At 54.9% G+C, this 17,837-nt stretch overlaps 1 protein-coding gene across 1 annotated transcript; it reads right to left on the bottom strand.

Moving 5' to 3' along the window:
• Positions 1–3,757: 3,757 nt before the first annotated feature.
• On the bottom strand, positions 3,758–11,895 carry LOC115842944 (ficolin-1). The gene is given in 11 exon segments (XM_070045627.1): positions 3,758–4,175; positions 5,270–5,404; positions 6,281–6,410; positions 6,916–7,043; positions 7,476–7,508; positions 7,763–7,799; positions 7,801–7,989; positions 8,285–8,319; positions 8,783–8,845; positions 10,327–10,440; positions 11,793–11,895. Coding segments are annotated over 11 exon segments (1,215 nt in total). The 3' UTR covers positions 3,758–3,927.
• Positions 11,896–17,837: the final 5,942 nt, after the last annotated feature.

Genomic DNA, 17,837 nt, shown 5'->3' on the forward strand with positions numbered 1-17,837 from the left:
GGAATGTGGGCTGTGCAACCCTGTAAGAGTAACGTCTGGTGGGGTGTTAAATAAAGAGATAAAGTGTGTGCCAGGCACAGTGACACAGGAGGCAGGAGGGGCAATGAGCTGGCCGGGGCTGAAAGGTCCTCCAGGTCAGTGGTAGAGGGACTCGTTTGTCTTGGTCCGTAAGAGGGCAGGGGTGGACAGGGCGCCTCAAACACGGACTCCACGAGAGTAAGGGAAGAGCCTCCACAGCGTAAGCTGGGAGAGGGGAAGTCTGGGTAATAAAAATACTCACCAATAAGAGAAAAGGTGATGAGAACAAGGCTGGGGGAATGACCCCACATGCGCTGAAACCTTGCGGGTGGGGCCCCACCTCCCCCCCTGCTCAGGAGAGGGTGCTGGAACCAGACTTGGGGGATTTCGCTTATTTGATCCTCCCCCAGGTACCAGCATGGAGCTGTTTGAAACATCACTGAGTTTTGATGATTTGAGTTTGAGAGGCATTTGTGTTTAGGAAAGACTCTGCTTTTTAAAATTAAGGTTTGGTTTCCGAAAGTTACAGATTCAAAAACTTAGCCTAATAGTTTACAGATCTTGTTTTTCTATTCATAAGGCCTGCAAATCTTTTTTTTTTTTTTTTTTTTTTTTTGTGGTACGCGGGCCTCTCACTGTTGTGGCCTCTCCCGTTGCGGAGCGAAAGCTCTGGACGCGCAGGCTCAGTGGCCATGGCTCACGGGCCCAGCCGCTCCGCGGCATGTGGGATCTTCCCGGACCGGGGCACGAACCCACGTCCCCTGCATCGGCAGGCGGACTCTCAACCACTGCGCCACCAGGGAAGCCCAAGACCTGCAAATCTTAACCATCGCTTTTAAGGGTCTTTGAATACGACAAATCTAATTCATTAAACCTTCAAAACTTTGAATGGTGATAATAAGTGTAATATATTCAATTCCTTCTTGGGCATTTCAAAAGCCTAGTGGACAACACCTTCTTAGTACTAATTAATTTTTAGAAATCTAATGATTTCACTTAGAAATGCAACGAGCCCGGAGTTTCTTACATATTCCAGTACTGTGAATAAATGCACCAGGCTTTCCAGATAACATTACAAGACTAAGTCAATGAGTTAATGACATATTTAACTTTGGGTTTATGAGACTTTCTTTACAACAGGCCAACTTCTTTAAACATCATGAGACTATGAGATACCAAACCTATCCAGATTTCTTTGTATGAAAGTCATAATTCTATGGCTTTTAGTATATGAATCATTTCTAGACTTACAATCTTCCTGGGTTTATAAGATGCTTACCTACTGAGGAAGAAAAGTGCAGTTTCAACTAGCGGACTTTACTTCTGTTGAGAGACTGTGGCCAGGACCTGGTGGGGTCTGGTCAATCCCAGGTGGGCTGCAGGGACCTCTCCTCAGTTACTGAGTCAATGACCGTGGACGTCAGGAAAAGATGGGCATGTTGCCCGCATCCCTGGATCACGGGCGTGCCCTCTCTTTAAAAGTAGTTATAAAATTGTGAACGGAACATGTACACAAAAGTCTATAAAATGAAACGTGTAGTCTAGGTATTTTTATTATCGTGTGGCCCACATGCTTGTCATCACCACCCAGAACCCCAAAGGCCATCTGTGTCCCTTCCCAGTGACCACCCCATTCCACTCCAAGGGCAACCACTTTCTTGTTTTCCTGGTATACGTTTACCACCTAAGTAGGCATCCGAAACACGGCAGGTCATTTTTGCTTAGAAAACAGTTTTGTACAAGGTGGAGCCAACAGTACATACTCTCGTGAATCCAGCTTTCTCCGCCAGCTGCTGCGTCGTGCTCTGTCCGTCCTGCGTGTGGCCGTAGCTGTCCAGTTAGCACTGCTGCGTGGCTTTCTAGTGCGTGACTATCTTTGCATTGCTATCTGCCTTCTTCCTGACGGGCCTTTGGGTGGATGACAGGTTTTGGCTGCTGTGAAGAGCTTGGCTATAGATATTCTTGGCACGGCCCCTGGGGCACCCAACAGTTATTTCCACGTCAGGCAGTAGAATTGCCGGGTTATGGGAATGCGTGTCTTCTCCTCTAACAGTTGATGTCAAACACTTTTCCAAGTTAGTGGCATCAATTCGCATTGCTACCAGCAGCATATGAAACCCCCCTTACCCTGCAGCATCCCTGACATTTAGTGTTGTCAGTTTTTCACATTTTAGCCATCCCGATGGGTGTGTCATAGCATCTCGTTTTTGTTATAATTTGCATTTTGCTGAGAACCAACAAAATACAGAAGCTTTTTATAAATGTATTGGTCCTATGGATATCATTTTTTGTGGAGTGTCTGTTCAAATCTCTTAACCACTTCTTACTGAGCTATTAAAATTTTTTACTGATTGGTAGGAGTTCTTTAAATATTCTCGGTATGAGACCATGGTATTTTTTAATAGGCTGTGGTAGGCAGAATAATGTTTCCCCTGCTGAAGATTTCCTGCCCTAATCCCCAGAACTGGTGAGCATGTCACCTTACGTGGCAAAAGGGACTTGGCGGGTGTGGTTAAATGAAGGATCTTGTGATGGGGAGATAGTCCTGGGATACCCAGGTGGGCCAAGTCGCATCACGTGAGTCCTTCAGAGAACCTGTTCTGGCTATACCCAGAGGGAGATGGGACCATGAAAGCAGGGTTGGAGTGATGTGCTGTCGCTACTTTGAAGATGGAGAAGGGGCCGTGAACCAAGGAATGTGCCAGGGACCTCCAGAAGCTGGAAAAGGTCAGAAAACAGACCCTCCCCTGGAGCCTCCAGGAGGAACCAGCACTGCTGACAGCTTGCTTCCAGCCCAGTCATACCCACGTCGGACTTCTAACCGGCAGAACTTTGTGATAACACGTTTCCTTTGTTCTTAAGCCACTAAATTGTTGTTAATGAGTAGAGACAGCAGTAGAAAACTAATAACCTACGTGTGACCAAGGCATTCTATCCCTCTGTGACTCTCCTTTTATTTCCTACAGTGTCCTTTGATAAACAGAAGCTTTTGATTGAATGGGGTTGAATCCATCAATCTTTTCCTTTATGCCTGGTGTTTCTGAAGTCCCAGTTAGGAAACCTCTCCCCGGCCCGAGAGCCTGAGAAAACTCTCCTTTACCATCTCTCGTCAGGCTGTTCGCTTTGCACCCTGAGGTCTACAATCGCCCTGAGGCCGAGGGTTGTGCGGCGTGAGGCCGGGCCCCTCAGGATTTTGTATGGTATGTGGACAGCCAGCTGCCCTTGCTCCGCTGGGTGGATGCAGCCCACCCTGTGGATCTGTGTTTGGTGTTTCAGTTGCTTTCCAGGGAAGCTGGCCCAGAGCACTGATTGAAAGCGGAAAGGTCCCTATTTAACTCCTCCCCCCCCCCTTTTTAATGAGAGTTTTCTAGTCTCAGAGTGACCTGTTTAAAGATGAATGAAGATGCTGGGACCAATATCAGGAAGAAGCAGGTGACTTTGGGTGAGGGAGGGGACATCCCCCCCAACCCGTCGATGAAATTAAGTGGGAGCTTAAGGCTGGGGGCTGATGCTTTGTGGAACAGCCACTTGCCCTCTAGGGACATCAGTGGTTGCATCTGCTAAATGGGCTCCCTAACTCTCCCTGACTCGACCACAGCTCCTGCTGTGGATGGGCTCTGGGAAAAATACTCAAAACAGCTGATGTTCGAAGACGCAAATGAAAACTGGGAAGATGTCTGCCAGAAAGCAAACAGTTTTAACACGTGATCCTTCTTCTGATGAGGCTGTGGGGCACGAGGGTTCGGACCCTTTGATGAGAGAGAAGGGGCTGGGCAAGCAGGTCTTCTTCAGCAAAGGGGCGGCGGGGGAGCATGTGTGCTGGCCTTCGCTGGGGACTGAGTGGGGTTTTGGGAGGCCGCAGGCAGGGGGCCCGGGGAGGCGTGGGGTTGGGCTGCGGGCCCCGCCCACCTAGGTGAGCCGCACCTTCATCGTGGTTGCCTTGTAGCTGTAGTTGTACCCTCTCCACGACCTCCAGTTGACACCATTGGCATAGCTCGAGTGCGGCCCCCCGAGGTAGCGGCCGTTCAGGTTGGAGGAGTGACAACTGGTGTACCACCAGGCCCCCTGGAACTGCACTGCACAGTTAGAGGAACTCTTGTCGTTGTCTTGGTCTTTGGTGGAGAAGAACTGGTCCTTGTGGGGCGTCAGGGAATCACCTGCTCAGGAGGGAGTGGGGGTATTGCTCGGGCTAGAGGGAGCCTGCCCTGCCGCCTGCCCAGCGCCACCTCCCTCTAGAGACGTGTGAGCTGACGCCCAGGGCGTCAAGATCCTGCCTCACCCTGGGGCAGATGGAGCCACCTGGCCCAGGAGCTCGGCCCCAGGGCGCATGCCTCCCTCCTCCAGCCTCACCTGTTTCCTCCCGGCTCCCCCAAGACCACCAGGACCCGCGCCGTCCTCTCCCCTGAGGTGCCCTCCCTTCCCCGAGCTTGCATCGCTTTTCTGGGCTTCATACTCACTCCCTGGGTTGCGCGGTCATCCCAGAGGGACAGCACGGCCTCATCCCGGGGCCCCCTTCTCCATATTCAGCCCGGGGTGTGCAACTCACCCCAGTTCCTGTAGCACCCCACTGCCCTTCTCACCCCTGCCAGACCCTCAGCTGTACCACCTGCAGCATGGAGAGGAGGGTCCCTGCCCTTCTCCTTCCCTGGTGGCTCAGAGGAGGCACATGTGGCAAAGGGGTGCTTGAAGGCTCCCATTAGCAATACTCCCCCCCCACGCCCCGGGAGGACCTTGCTCTCTGCAGCTCTGGCTCAACACAAGCAGACAGGCTCCTAACACCTTTCCTGAAAGAGTGCACACTGGGAATTCTCAAGAGGGTGCGCCATAAGAGATGCCTCCCCACATCCTGTGACCAGGGTGTCTTTTTGGCAAAGAACATCTCACAGGGTTTGTGTTCCGTGGAGCCCAGTTTGGGAATATGGCTCTAAGGGCTGACGTGAAATGACCGTCCTCTTCCAGGTGTTAGCAGGGAAAGGGGTCAGTGACCTCAAGCCCCACTCAGAACAGCTCACTGCTCTGCAGACACAGCCTTGGGAGCGGTGACTGATGGCGTCACTGGTCCCCATGCTACAAAGAGACTCAGGTACCTTCGTGTCTGCATCCAAAGACGGAGAACCTGGACCCAGGGAGTGGAGCCCCAGCCCAGGGTCACTCACGGGAGACAGAGCCAGGACGCTAAGCAGGTCCTCTCTGCTTCCCCAAACCGCGCGCTGAAGCCCAGGCCACTGCTGTGCCCCGCGCGGACTCTCACCTGCACTGCCCCCGACAAAGGCTCCCAGGACCAGCTTGTACTTCTCTGCCTCACCCGCCATCTTGAATGACTGGTACTTGGCAAATTGGTGGTTGCCCTCAAAGTCCACGAGGTCTACCCGCAGCTCGCTGCTTCCTGTTGGAGGTGGGTGCTCAGGGCCCAGCAGAAGGGACCCTCTGCCTACAGGCACGGGGGGTGGGAATGTGGGCTTTAGGGGACGTCTGAACTTGGCATCGGGGACAATTCACCGGGAAGGTGTGAGAGGCTGGGCTGGTGGGAGGACCTCAGGGATGCCTCCCTGTTTTCAAATAGCTCCCCTGCTGCTCCATCAGCCATGCCTGAAATTCCACAGTCAGTGGACCTGGACGGAATGAAGCCTCGCTCTAGTGGGAAACCCTAAATTCTCCTGCAAATAGCTGTGAATGCCACGGCAGGAAACCTTTGTACGTGTAGTTTCTTCTGCAAGGATTTCAGGCACATGAGTGGATACCGTCAAGGTTGCCATGAGGGAGCGGAAGGATTAAGAAAGGATTTACAGGTTTGCCGTTGAACTCAGGACCAGCTGTGAAGCTGATTCTGTGGAACGGAGAAGTGGGGTGAGGGGGCCTGCGTGGGGACCGCCACATGCACTGAGCGGGAGAGGCAAGGGAGGGGCTCCGTGGGCCTAAGATCCCAGTTTCAAGGAAGGACCAACCGTTGGAAGTGGGAGAAGGGCCACCCCGATCCAGATGGCCTCCCCCTCACTTCCGACTCTCGGGTTCTAGACACGATCGGTCCCGAGACCAGAAGTCGTCTTCACTCCAACAATCCACCTCCTCCGATTTGAACACTCAGAGAGTGTAAGAGGATACACGTCCTAGGTTCTCAGAGTAATAACCCCTCCTGCTGTCACACGTGACCACCCCGGGGGCCAGGGGGAGCGGGGTCCTCTGGCGCACATGGCCCAGGGCTGAGGTCAGGGGCATGTGCATTTCAGGCACCCCACCACAGAGCCCCCGGCCGCGGCCCTACCCTGGGCGGTCAGGGCGTGGATGTTTTCATTCCCCAGCCAGAACTCTCCCAGCTGACTGCCGAAGCCCTGCTTGTACGCGGCCCAGTCCCGGTAGAAGTCCACAGAGCCGTCGCTCCTTCGCTGGAAAACCTGCACACGATGGGGAGGGCTGGGGAGACGGGGTACCACTGCCGTCCCCCCACAGAGCACCCCGGCCACACGCGGGAGCAGCGCTGGTAGTTCACCAGCATCACAGGCTGAGGACCAGAACGTGGGTCTCATCCAAGAGCCCAGGGGCAGTCAGGGACACCCACATGGGACCAAGGAGGAAACGGAGGCTCAGAGAGGGCAGGCGACAAGCCCAACGCCACACGGCTGGAGAGGAGTGGGCACCTCCGGGCCTGAGCCCACAGCCCGGAGCCACGGGACTCCTTCCCATGTGGGTACACACACCCCCCCCGACATTTCTGATTCTCCCGACCTTGGTGAAAGGACAGGGGCAGCCTCCGCCCGGAAGGAGTGGACGGTCTCACAAAAGCCACTAAACAGTGCTCTGCCACCAGGTGAGGCTCCCAGGCACGCCCACCCCTGCCCAGGAACCCCACGGCCATCACTGGGTGAACCCCACGGCCATCGCTGGGTCCCCCACACTCACGGTCCACCCCCCGCCGTCCACGTCCATGTCACACAGCACGGTCAGGGGCCGGCAGTCGGGCAGGTAGATGGTGTACCAGCCGCTCAGAAAGTGTCCCCTGGTGAGCAGCTCCTTACAGGTCCGAGGTCCTGGGAAGGGAAGCCGGGGAATGGACGCCAGGACAGGAGCTCTGGGCGGGGCAGGGGGGAGGGGGCAGGAGGGAGAGGCAGGGACACCTGCCTGGGGGAGGTGGGCTCTGAGTCCTGGGACAGAGACGCGGCCCCCAAGGCCACCCAACTGTGACGGCCAGGCCCCGTCGACCTGGCCATCCCCACCTCCCAGGGCTGCCCCCGCCTAGTCTCCTGGGCACCTGGCCTCCTCCAGGAATATACTCGAGTTATCCAGGCAATGGCTGCCTATCACTCGGGTAAGTGGGGAGTAAGATATGCGCAGAGAGGGTTTTGTCCTTGGAAGGTGGAACCTGAGTCTGTGCAGCTGGCCTTCTGGTCGACCCCCCCTCCCCCACCCCCAGCAGGAGCAGGTCCAGGCGGAGGTCCGGGGGTTGGGGTGTGTGCAGTCACCTGTGGCACAGGAATGAAGCTGCCCCGGCTCTCCTGTTGTGGGGAGCGAGGACATGCACGTCACACGTCTGGAAACAGCGCCCCCACCCCTCAGCCCCGTTGCTCCGTGAACACAGCGTGGAGAAAGGAAACCATTATCCAGCTCTTTGCAGGACCCTCAGCCTCCAGCCCTGCGGATCAGCTCCTAGACTCAGCATCCCTGGGCTTGCTCGGCGCCCCCTGCATCCGGCCTGCCTGGGGGCTGGCGGCCAGCACCGTCCCGCGGGGCAGTGGCTGGACCGCCGTGCCGGCCACCTCGCCTGGGCTTCACGGCTCACGGCGGTGGAGGTGCAGCGCCCCCAGGCCTATCGCTTTCCACAGCCCATGTCTCCAGCACAGCCTCTGCTTGTGGAAAGTACTGGGGAGCATTTGGGATGTGGGTCTGGGCCCCAACCTCGCACTTTGTATTTGTAACCAGAGCATGTGACTGTGTCTTGGCGTTTTGCCTTTTCTTGCTTTTACAAATTTTTAAATAAATGAGCATAAATCAGAGCATTATAAGCAAAATGTCCAAAATCATGTAGCAAAGCGGTATCGCCAGTCACCTGGGTCCAACTCCGGAGCCTCTGGGCTTTGAGCGCTCACCGGCCGCTGACAAAGCAGGCCGGGCTCAGAGGCTCCTCCTCCCGCACCCATCCGCTGCAGGGCCAGGGCCAGGGCTGTGGTCTGAGTTCCTCCCCCAGATGGTGGTAGCCGTGACCGAGCTCTCTGGATGCCCCAGTCCCCTGCAGAGCCTGCCCAGTGACCCCAGGGAGGCGGAGGGGCTCACCTTTCTCTCCGCTTGCGCCCTTTTCCCCTCGGTCTCCTGGGGAGAGACAGGAGATGCACAGCACGTCTGGTCAGTGGACGTCGACCCTCCGCTCTGGAAACCACCCAAGTGCTCACTTCTTCGGGAGCTGGGGCATGGGGGGCGGGGCTGAGGCTCTGGGCACCACACACGCATGCTCCGCGGCCCACGCTTTTCCAATGCCTGGGTCTCAACCGGGGGAGTTGTGGGGGGGCTCAGAGGCCTGGATTCTGCCCTGGGTTATGAGAGGCTGCTCTGGACCTGGGGCCCCGGACTCGGGACCCAGTTCACACACTGTCTCGAAGCTCTTTGGAAACAGGAAATAGGACAGGTGCATCTCTCACTTGACCCCCCTCCCTCTCTCTGTCTCTCTCCCATCTCTCTCTCCACCTCCTCCCTCTCGCTCTCTGTCTGTCTCCATCTCTCATGTCTCTGTAGACAGGCCCCGGGGTCCTGCTCAGGGGTCCTAGCTCTTCATCACCTTTGGTACCTTTGGGCCCGGCCGGCCCTGCCTTCCCAGGGACTCCGGGAGAACCTCGCTCTCCTGTAAATTCCAAAGATACATCATTGAGGAAAAGGCAACCTGAAGAATTCTACTTGAGCGTCTCTGCCCTAAGGATACAGTTCCGACCCTCCCGTCCCAGCTGCGGTATCCTCAGGATCACCGCCCTGGGACTCAGCACGAGGGGACAGCAGGCGGCGAGGACAAAGCGCTCACAGCCCCCCGGTGCCGACCGGCCGGCGCGCCCAGCTCGGGCTCCAGGGAACCAGCAGCGATCTGGCCCCCGACCACCTCAGTGTAGCAGCCCAGGTCCAGGCCACCGTCACGGAGCCCCCCCGGGGGCCTGGGGCCAAGAGCACGTCCTCAGAGACCCTGTCACACAGGCCCCTCCGGCCCCTTGGCTCTGGGAGGGAGGCGGGGCCCTGCCCTGTGCTCAGCCCTGGACGCAGGGGCGGCCGGGCGCAATTATGCCTCCCTCTGGGGTGGTTCTCTCTCCACCTCCAGAGAGGAGGGGTCGGGAGCCACGAGGCCTCCCAGGTCTGTGTTACTGATGTGAGCAGGGGGTAGGACCACCCAGGGCCCTGCCCCTCCTCCTGAGCCCTGAGGGGAGGGTCAGGGGAGGGTCAGGAGAGGCGGCCCCAGGCTCAGTCAAGGCAGCAGGAGCGTCTGCTGGCAGGCTGCCCTCCCCGGGGAGTGTGGGTGTGTGGGGTGGGGCTGAGGGGGCGCCGGCTCGGCTTGGGGCGGGCCAACCACACCCACTGGTGGGCAGCCGCCCCAGCCCGGCCCCTCCTCCCAGTGTCCCCCCGGCAGGACCCCCAGCCTGGAGCCCATCGTGGTGAGCACACGCAGCCCTCCCATCCCCAGGAGCTGCCCTGGGTGCCCACGGCCGCTGAGCTGGATGCCTCCCAGGACGTGAGAGGCTGGGGACCTCCGAGCTGGCCCTGTGTCCGCAGCCCTTGGAGCACCCACTCACACACAGGTCCGGGGCACTCACCCCTCAGCTGCGTGCACACCTGCCCTTCATACCAGGCTCGGGGCCCGAAACCCCACAAGGGGGCCGCCACGTCGACGGGAGGGCTGTGGAGCGCTCGGGGGCCTTCCTACTGCGTTGAGGTCCAGCCCCACCCTCCCTGCTGATGGCTGACTGCTCTGAGCCCCAGTTTTCTCATCTGCGGTACAGACAGAAAACGCTGGGGCCGCAGTTTTCAGGTGAGAATACCGAGGTACGCGTGGCTTGGAATCTGGCCCACGGCCACGTAAAGCCAGGGCTGGATCGAGGACCGGGAAGCGGGTGTTCTATGGAAGTGGACCGCGATGTGAGCTCATAGACTAGCTGCGACAAGCCCCCTCCTCAGGGAATGACAGATCCCGCTGGGCCTCGGGGGTTGCTCCTGACGCCAGCTCTGAGCAGGGTCGTGACCCAAGCTCCCGACCTGAGACCCGCAGGGGGCAGTGCCCACCCGGGCTCTAATTTGAGAAGAGCTGGTGCTCAGTGACCCCCATGCCCGAGCGCAAGCACGTACCCTTCTGTCCATTGGCGCCTGCCTCTCCTTTGGGCCCTGCGGGTCCAGGCAGCCCCGGGCAGCCTCGGAGGATGGAGAGCTTGTCGGAGCCCTCCAGACCCACCAGCTTCACCTCTGCAGAGAGACACAGAGCGCCAGTCAGGGAGCTCGTCCTGGGCCTGAGAGCCCTGCAGAGCCCGCAACAGGCCACCCGAGCCACGGGGATCTGCCCCGCGGCGACCTCGACCTGGGCCCTTGGCTGTGGCCCGAGTCACCCTTCTCAGATGAAGGGTCAGCCTGGCGGTGAGTTTCCCGCCTCTGGTGGGCACTGGTCAGGTGTGGAGGTGATGCAGGGCAGAGCCCTGGCCTTGTGGCCCACCCTGCCTGAGCCAGCCTCCCCAGAGCCTCAGTGCTGTGTGTCCTTGGCCAAGTCACTCAACCCCTCTGAGCTCTGTCCCTTCGGTGCCCAAGTGAAAACAGGAATAGGGCTGTGGGGAGGATTAGATTAGATAATGCAGAATTTAAACTTCTTAGTATAATTCATGGCATTTTAAAAGAACCTCATAAACAGTGAGTGCTTTCACTAAATAACAACAATAAATATTTAAATGACTTGGGGAATCTGGGTCAAAGTAACATTTTCACCCCCAGACCTTGGACTTTTGACCATAGAATTCCTGAACTGGAAGGGGTCTGTGTAGGTCCCCTGGAGAGGGGACACATTTGATCCAAGGACACAGAGCAAACTCCAGTAGAACTGGAACCAGAGATTCATTTCCTTCTCAGAAAAAGATCGTTAATTTTGTTGATTTCAGAACTGAAATATCGTCACGAGAGACAACTTAGAGGATGTGGGAATCAGCTGTGCTCTCACCGGAGACACAGGCAACTGTCGTTTCGGGGTCTGTCTCCAGCTGCGACTCTCTCACAGGGGCAACCTTATGCTTCCCCCATAAATACGTCCTCCACTCAGGGGGAGGCTGGTCTGTCCTCAGGGGCATCCTCTTGCCAGGTGTGGGCCCCATCCACCTGCGTGGGATCGGGAGGGAGACCACAACCCCCTCTTAGACCCAAATCTGCCGAATCGCACTCTCTGGGGTAAAAGCCAGAAATCTGCACTAGCAAACCCCAAGTAAACGTGGGAGCCCTTGGATTAGAACATCTTCCAACATCTTTCTGAAAAGTCCAGGAGAAGACAGAGAAAGTGATGGGCATGGTCCTCCTAGGTGGCAGCGTCGAGACCTGGCCGGGAAGCTCGTGGGGAGAATCACGGCCTTGAGAGCTGGACAGACCTGGGATTAAATTCCTGCTCTCCCCCCTCTGACCTGTGTGACCTTGGGCCTGTGGTGTCCTAGTCTGCAGATGAAGTTGAGCTGTTGAGTCTTCAGAAGAAGATGCCTACGGAGGGTTTAACCCTAGATACTATTTGTGGTCAATGAGTGGGTAGTTACCAGCTCTGAGGGGCTGGAAATTCAGGTCCATCTCACCTGGACAGGTGTCTGCAGTCTGGGCGGCCAGGGTCCTGAAGCACAGGAGTAAAAGGAGCTGGCCGGCGGGCCCCAGGGCCACGGCCACTCCACTCAGCTCCATGTCCTCTGGTCTCTGACCTTGCTCTTGTGAGCAGGGGAAGCCAGCCCTTGCCTGAGCCTGTGGGGGACACCCACTTCCTGCAGCCTCTTTGGTTACACCAACAGGAGGTACCAGTGATGGCAAAGGGTGTTTCCTTCCTGCTGGGCCCCACCATGCTGCCCGCTGAATCAGGCTCACTTCCCCTGGCAGGATACTCTGTTCCCAGTCGAGAGAGCTCCCAGGACCCCTCTGTTGGAAAGGGTCTGCCTTCTTTGTGGCTTAAGGAAAGCCCAGTCCCCCAGACTCCCTCCTCATTACCCAACTACACCCAAACAACACTCTGAGACCTTGACTGGGGTATAAGGAGGCGTTGGCTAGAGATGCTCCTTCCCTCGCCTGACTTCCAGAATATTCTAATGACTGAGGCAGTCCTTGAGCACTTAACACAGTGGAAGAGAAAAAATTCCGAGCACTTCTTGTGTGCCAAATACTACTTATGTCAGCCCCATTCGGAAGACACTATTATCTAAATGTCACAGGTGGAGAAACTGAAGTCACACAATAAGAGCTTGACGTTACCTCGAGTCTGTCTAGTGCTCCAAGGGCCACTGGGTCTGGTCATTACACCAGAAGGCGAGGCTATGTCTTATCTCCCCCCAGATCCCAGAGGCCATCCTCCACATCTTGTACTATGATCGCCCTTGACCGGGACATGTGGTGGGCATTCCGTAAAGGGCTTCTGCAGATGTGTAGAATGTCCCTAAGGAGAGTAGGAAGAGGACAAGAGGGGAGGAGCTGAGCGTGAAACTCTTCTGTGGTTTGATATTTTTCCGGGCCAGTGTTCGTGGGCTGGTGTCCCAACCACACCCACTGTCCAACTAGGAAAGAAGCCGGGGATGGCCTGACCAGAGGTTTAGCAACCACCTCTATGGGCACTGGAATGACACTAGACTTTGCAAATTTTTGTGAGGTGGCTCCAGCCCACGGAGACTGAGGGAACCAAGAGGTCGTGTTGCCTCAGGCGTTGCATTGCCTCAGGCACCGCTCAGCCTCCCTGAGCTCCTGGACAGGGCAGCCTGTCCCCAGCATGGGCCTGGATTTCATCTGTTGGAGAGGGGCCCGTTCAGGGCTGTTCACCTGGCCTTAGTCAGGACAGGGAGAGAGGCAGCTGGTCTTTGTCCTTCAGCCCCATCTGCCAGTGACAACCCCCCACCCCGATCCTAGGGTGCTTCCTCTTCTTCACTTTGCCAATAGAACGGATGCAGGTGAGACGTTGACAGCACAATCAGGTGTCACTTTAATGTTCCTAAGAGTATCTGGGCCTAAGAATGCAAAAGAATGCAGGACTCTGCCAAGTTCAGATATCTTAAAGCAGGATCAGTCAAGGTCATTTGACTTCTGACAACGGCAGGTGAGGTATTTGGGGCCATCTATCCTCATAAAGACAAACAGACAAAACATTAAAAAAGAGATTTGCCTGAAGGCATAGTCAAGTGAACCACGTAGGAATGGGTTCCTTTGCTATGTTCTTGAGAGCAACAGAGATCTGGAGAGGGGAAACCAGCATGTGGGGTCTCTTTTTGCCAATCCCCCAAAGGTAGCTGAGAAGCTGGTCAGTTACCTCGACAATTTTGCAGCATTGAAGGTCAAAGTTTGGGGTCTGTGTTCTGTCAAAGGAGTGGATTTGGGGTGGGATCCAGAGGCATTTCTTCCTAGAAATAAGGATGAATCATCAATAGGTAGACCTAATGTGGACTGCAAACTGGTTTTGAGACATCTAGGTGTCCCAGGAAAAAAAAATCTCAACTCCTGAAATTCTAATAAGGTCTTCCTTAGATCACTAGTATCCACTTGCTCCGAGCTGAAACCAACACAAATCTTGTCAGAAGGAGAACAGTATGACCCCAGGATTTAAATGATTTCTGCAAATATATGTATTTTCCAAATTAAACATTAGAACACAATAAAAGATAACCAGGTTCATAAGGATAAAAGACAACATGTACAAGAACAAATAGAAACAACAGAGTATAGAAACAGATCCCCAGAAGCTACAGATACTGAAACAACAACATAGTTAATGGTGAAAATTGAAAAGCGTCCTCAGAGATTGACCACTTCTGGTCAACATTGTGTCACTGGCAGTGCAGTAAGGCAGAAAAAACAAATATGATGTAAAAGAATTGGAAAGGCAGGTACAAGGCCGTTATTATTTTCAGAAGATATGATTTAGGTAGAAAATTCAGGAGAATCTAAAATTAAAATTTTTAGAATGAATAAGCTTAGTAAAAACCAATTATGTTCCTAAAAGCTAGCCAGAAAGAATTACAAAATGAAATTTTAAACATTTGCAATAGTGACACCAAAATCAAGTAACTGTGAATAATTCCAGCAAAATACACGTTAGTCCTCCATCTGGCAGTAGAAAACCGTCAGATGGGAATGAGTGATGTTTAAAAAGATTAGGACAATTGGAAGAATATTCTCCGTTCATGGATTCAAATGCTCAATATTGTAAAAATCTTAGTTTCTCTCTCTTTGATACGCAGATTCCCTGCATTAGCAATTAAATGCCCATTTTATTGGGAAACTTGACAGGGTGAATTTGAAATTTGTTTAAAAGTTGAAAGGCCAATAATTAGGATGTTTTGAACTATAACAAGGAAGGATGACTTGCTCTGCTTGAGGTCAATAATTGTCGCGAAGATATAGTCACTGAGATGGTGCGGTACCGGCTCTAGGACCCAGACTAAACCAGCAGAACTGAATAAAGGGTCTAGAAACAAGTTCAGGCGTAAACGGACCCTTGGTGCGTGACAGTGGTGGCTCTGCAGAGCGATGGGGAAACAATAAAATTTTTTAAATTGAAATATAGTTGATTTACAATGTTGTGTTAATTTCTGCTGTACAGCAAAGTGATATGGTTTTATATATATATATACTTTTAGAAATTCTTTTCCATGAGGGTTATCATAGGATATTGAATATGGTTCTCTGTGCCATACGGTAGAACCTTGTTGTTTATCCATTCTATATATAATAGCTTACATCTGCTAACACCAACCTCCCACTCTATCCCTCCTCCAACCCTCTGCTTCTTGAATAAACTTTCAATAAACACTGTGAGCTACTGGGTATTCACGTGGGAAAACCAGAAATGAAACCTGACCCTAATCATAAAAAAAAATCAATGTTGGCAGAATTATAGACCCAAATGGGAATAGTTTTAGACCACATTGTAAGATATCAAATAACCTTGGTGAATGTAGGAATGAAAAGCACTAAACATAATGGAAAAGTCTGAAAATTGACGTTGAAATTAAGAACTTTGGGCTCTCAAATGATACCCCCAAGAGAGTGAAAAGACATGCCGGGGGGCGGGGGGAGGAGGTATTTGCAACACGCAGAAGTGACAAAGTGTCGTATCCAGGATAAATAAGGAATTGCTGTAAATCAATACTCCTGCAGAAAGCGGCAAAGTGCCTTATACAGACACTTCCAAAAGAGAATATTTCAATGGCTGATAGAAAAGTGAAAAGGTGCTCAACTTTATTAGAAATCAGAGACATGCCTGCGTGTACCTGCTCAACGTCCCACAGCCTGGAGCTCAGTCCTCCTCCACAGCAGTGCATGTCCAGGCACAGGAGACACGTAGAACGGCGTCCCACTCCAAACTACAACAACCGAAATGTCCACCCAGAGCAGGATGGACCCCTGGCCTGAGGGGTGTTCAAGCCAGAGAAACCTGCACAGGGTACCGGGACAAATCTCTGCTTCCTTCGAACCATCATGGAAACTCACGAACACGGCACTGAGCAGAGGAAGCCACACGAGGGAAGAAACATTGTTTGATTGCGTTTGTAAGTAAATTTCAAAAGCGGGCAACTCTGCACAGCCGTAGTGGGGGTGCCTGCTGAGTGGAATGTGGAGAGAAGGGCAAGTATGCCCCCAGTCAGGATGGCAGCCCCCTCGGGAGGGGGGCCTTGGCATTGGGAAGGGGCTCGGAGGCTGGCGCTGGGCTCCGGCTTCATCTGGGTCGTTTCATGCACTCTGATGAGGAGGTGTTATCTTCTACTTCAGAAAGGAAGTTTAAATAAAATGAAATGGAGCGTGCAGAGGCCTCAATCATTCTGTATTGCTTCCTGCAGCAGTGCAGCCGTCCCCAGGAAGCACAGAGATTTGCAAGGGCCCCCTGTCCTGCCCAGCTCCTGGGGTGCCGGCTGTCACCGCACAGGTGTGGCTCGTTACACTGCATTTAAGGGGAGGTGGTCCCAGGGGGCCGGGGACTCCCGCACACCTGCCCTCCATCCCGGTACCAGGGGCTGCACAGTGGAGCTCTCCTGAGGGCTTTGCACGTGACTCCACAGATGCAGGAAGGATGTCAGAGCCCACCCGGTGATACTCTCTCTCCACCCAGGTCCTGGCTCGGGGGTAAAGGACCACACCAGCCGCCAGAGCTTCAGGAGCTCCAGAGCGGGAAGGGTGGGTCTGATTTAGGGTGGGTCTTCCAGTGGGGCCTGGGACACGGGGTGCCACCTCATTGTTTAGGACTGGTGGATGCAGCAGAGAAAGGACTTTGAGCCAACGGGGGTCCAATCAAACTGCTGATTTCTGTTGATGAGTTGTTGGGTCTTTGGGGGAAATGCAATGAGTAACGACAGCATTTGCAGGTTCCATCTTTCTGTGCAAGAGTCTCCAGGAATAGCAGGGCACCTGGGAGAACAGGTGTAAACTGGCCCCCGCCCCTGCAGAGAACTGGCTACTCCAGGCCACCAGAGCCAGCCTCGGGGTGTGCCCCTCCCTCCCAGGAGTAGGGCGTGTTCCCCGAGCTGGGCTGTCCCCTGTCTCTCAGCTAGTCCTCCTTCCTTTCTGCTCCTGGAAGGACTCGTGTCTGGAGGGCTGCAGGAAAGGGGGCCACATGCCGGCCGGACCTGGTGGGGTCCTGCACACAGTACACCTGAGATCCCCCTGAGGCACCTTTGTTTGGCTGTGAGGGCCATCTACACCTGGACCTTCAGCTGGGGGAGAGGCTGCTTGCCGACCCCAGTCCAGCCCAGAGCCCAGGAAAGGGACCCTCCCGACCTGCCTGGGGATTTTCTATTTGGGGGGAAGAGAACGCAGGGCTTGCCTTGAACTGTGCCCCAGGCAGTACCACACAGGCCTGGGTTCTCCTGACCCAAGTGGTGTGACCTTGGGCCAGTCACTTGACCTCTCTGAGTCTTCTTTGTCACGTGACTCAGGATAGCAGGGTGGGTTTGAGGACCTTGTGGAGTGAGGATAATAAGTGAGCAGCGTGGGGTCTGGGACGGACCGAGGGGTCAGTGACCGGGGACGTGGGCATCGCCTGCATTTCCCCACGCAGCTGGCCGTGACTCCCTCCCAGCCGCGTCTCTGCCTGCTCCAGGGCTGCCCTCCAGGGCCTCCCCCCGCCCCCCACTGCCTGTGCCAGGCCTCAGTTTGTGGTGGGTGTTTCACAACCTGGGAGGTGGAGCCCGCTGGCTGGTGGCTGTTGGAACCTCCAACCCCCCACCCACAGTTTCCCTCCCTGCCCCTCTGGCAGCTGGGCTGGCAGCTGCTCCGTCGAGGGTGTCGGGAGCTGTGTCCCCGGGGCCCCCGCTCTGCTGTGCGCACAGACCCAGGACCGGAGGGCGGCGCCCCTCAGGTGGGCAGGGCTATGTGGACACGCGGCCCCCACTGGTCCGTGAGGGCGTTTGCGCACAGCGCCTACAGCCCATTGACAGTTTTAGGTGCTCACGAAAATGATTCTGAATTCCTTTAAAATCAGAAGAAAAAAAAATGAATAAAATTCGGCCCAGATTATCTTCATCTTTGAACCTCCATCGTTGTAAAATATAATTTTTAATATTTTCTATGGAGGAAGGGGCCTGGTAAGGCAGAGGTGCCCAGGGTCCCCAGAGGGGGGATCCTCCCAAGAACACTCCTGGAGCATCCTTGAAAAGCTG

Source organism: Globicephala melas, chromosome 6 (genome assembly GCF_963455315.2).
Source record: "Globicephala melas chromosome 6, mGloMel1.2, whole genome shotgun sequence".
In the NCBI taxonomy this organism is placed as follows: domain Eukaryota; kingdom Metazoa; phylum Chordata; class Mammalia; order Artiodactyla; family Delphinidae; genus Globicephala; species Globicephala melas.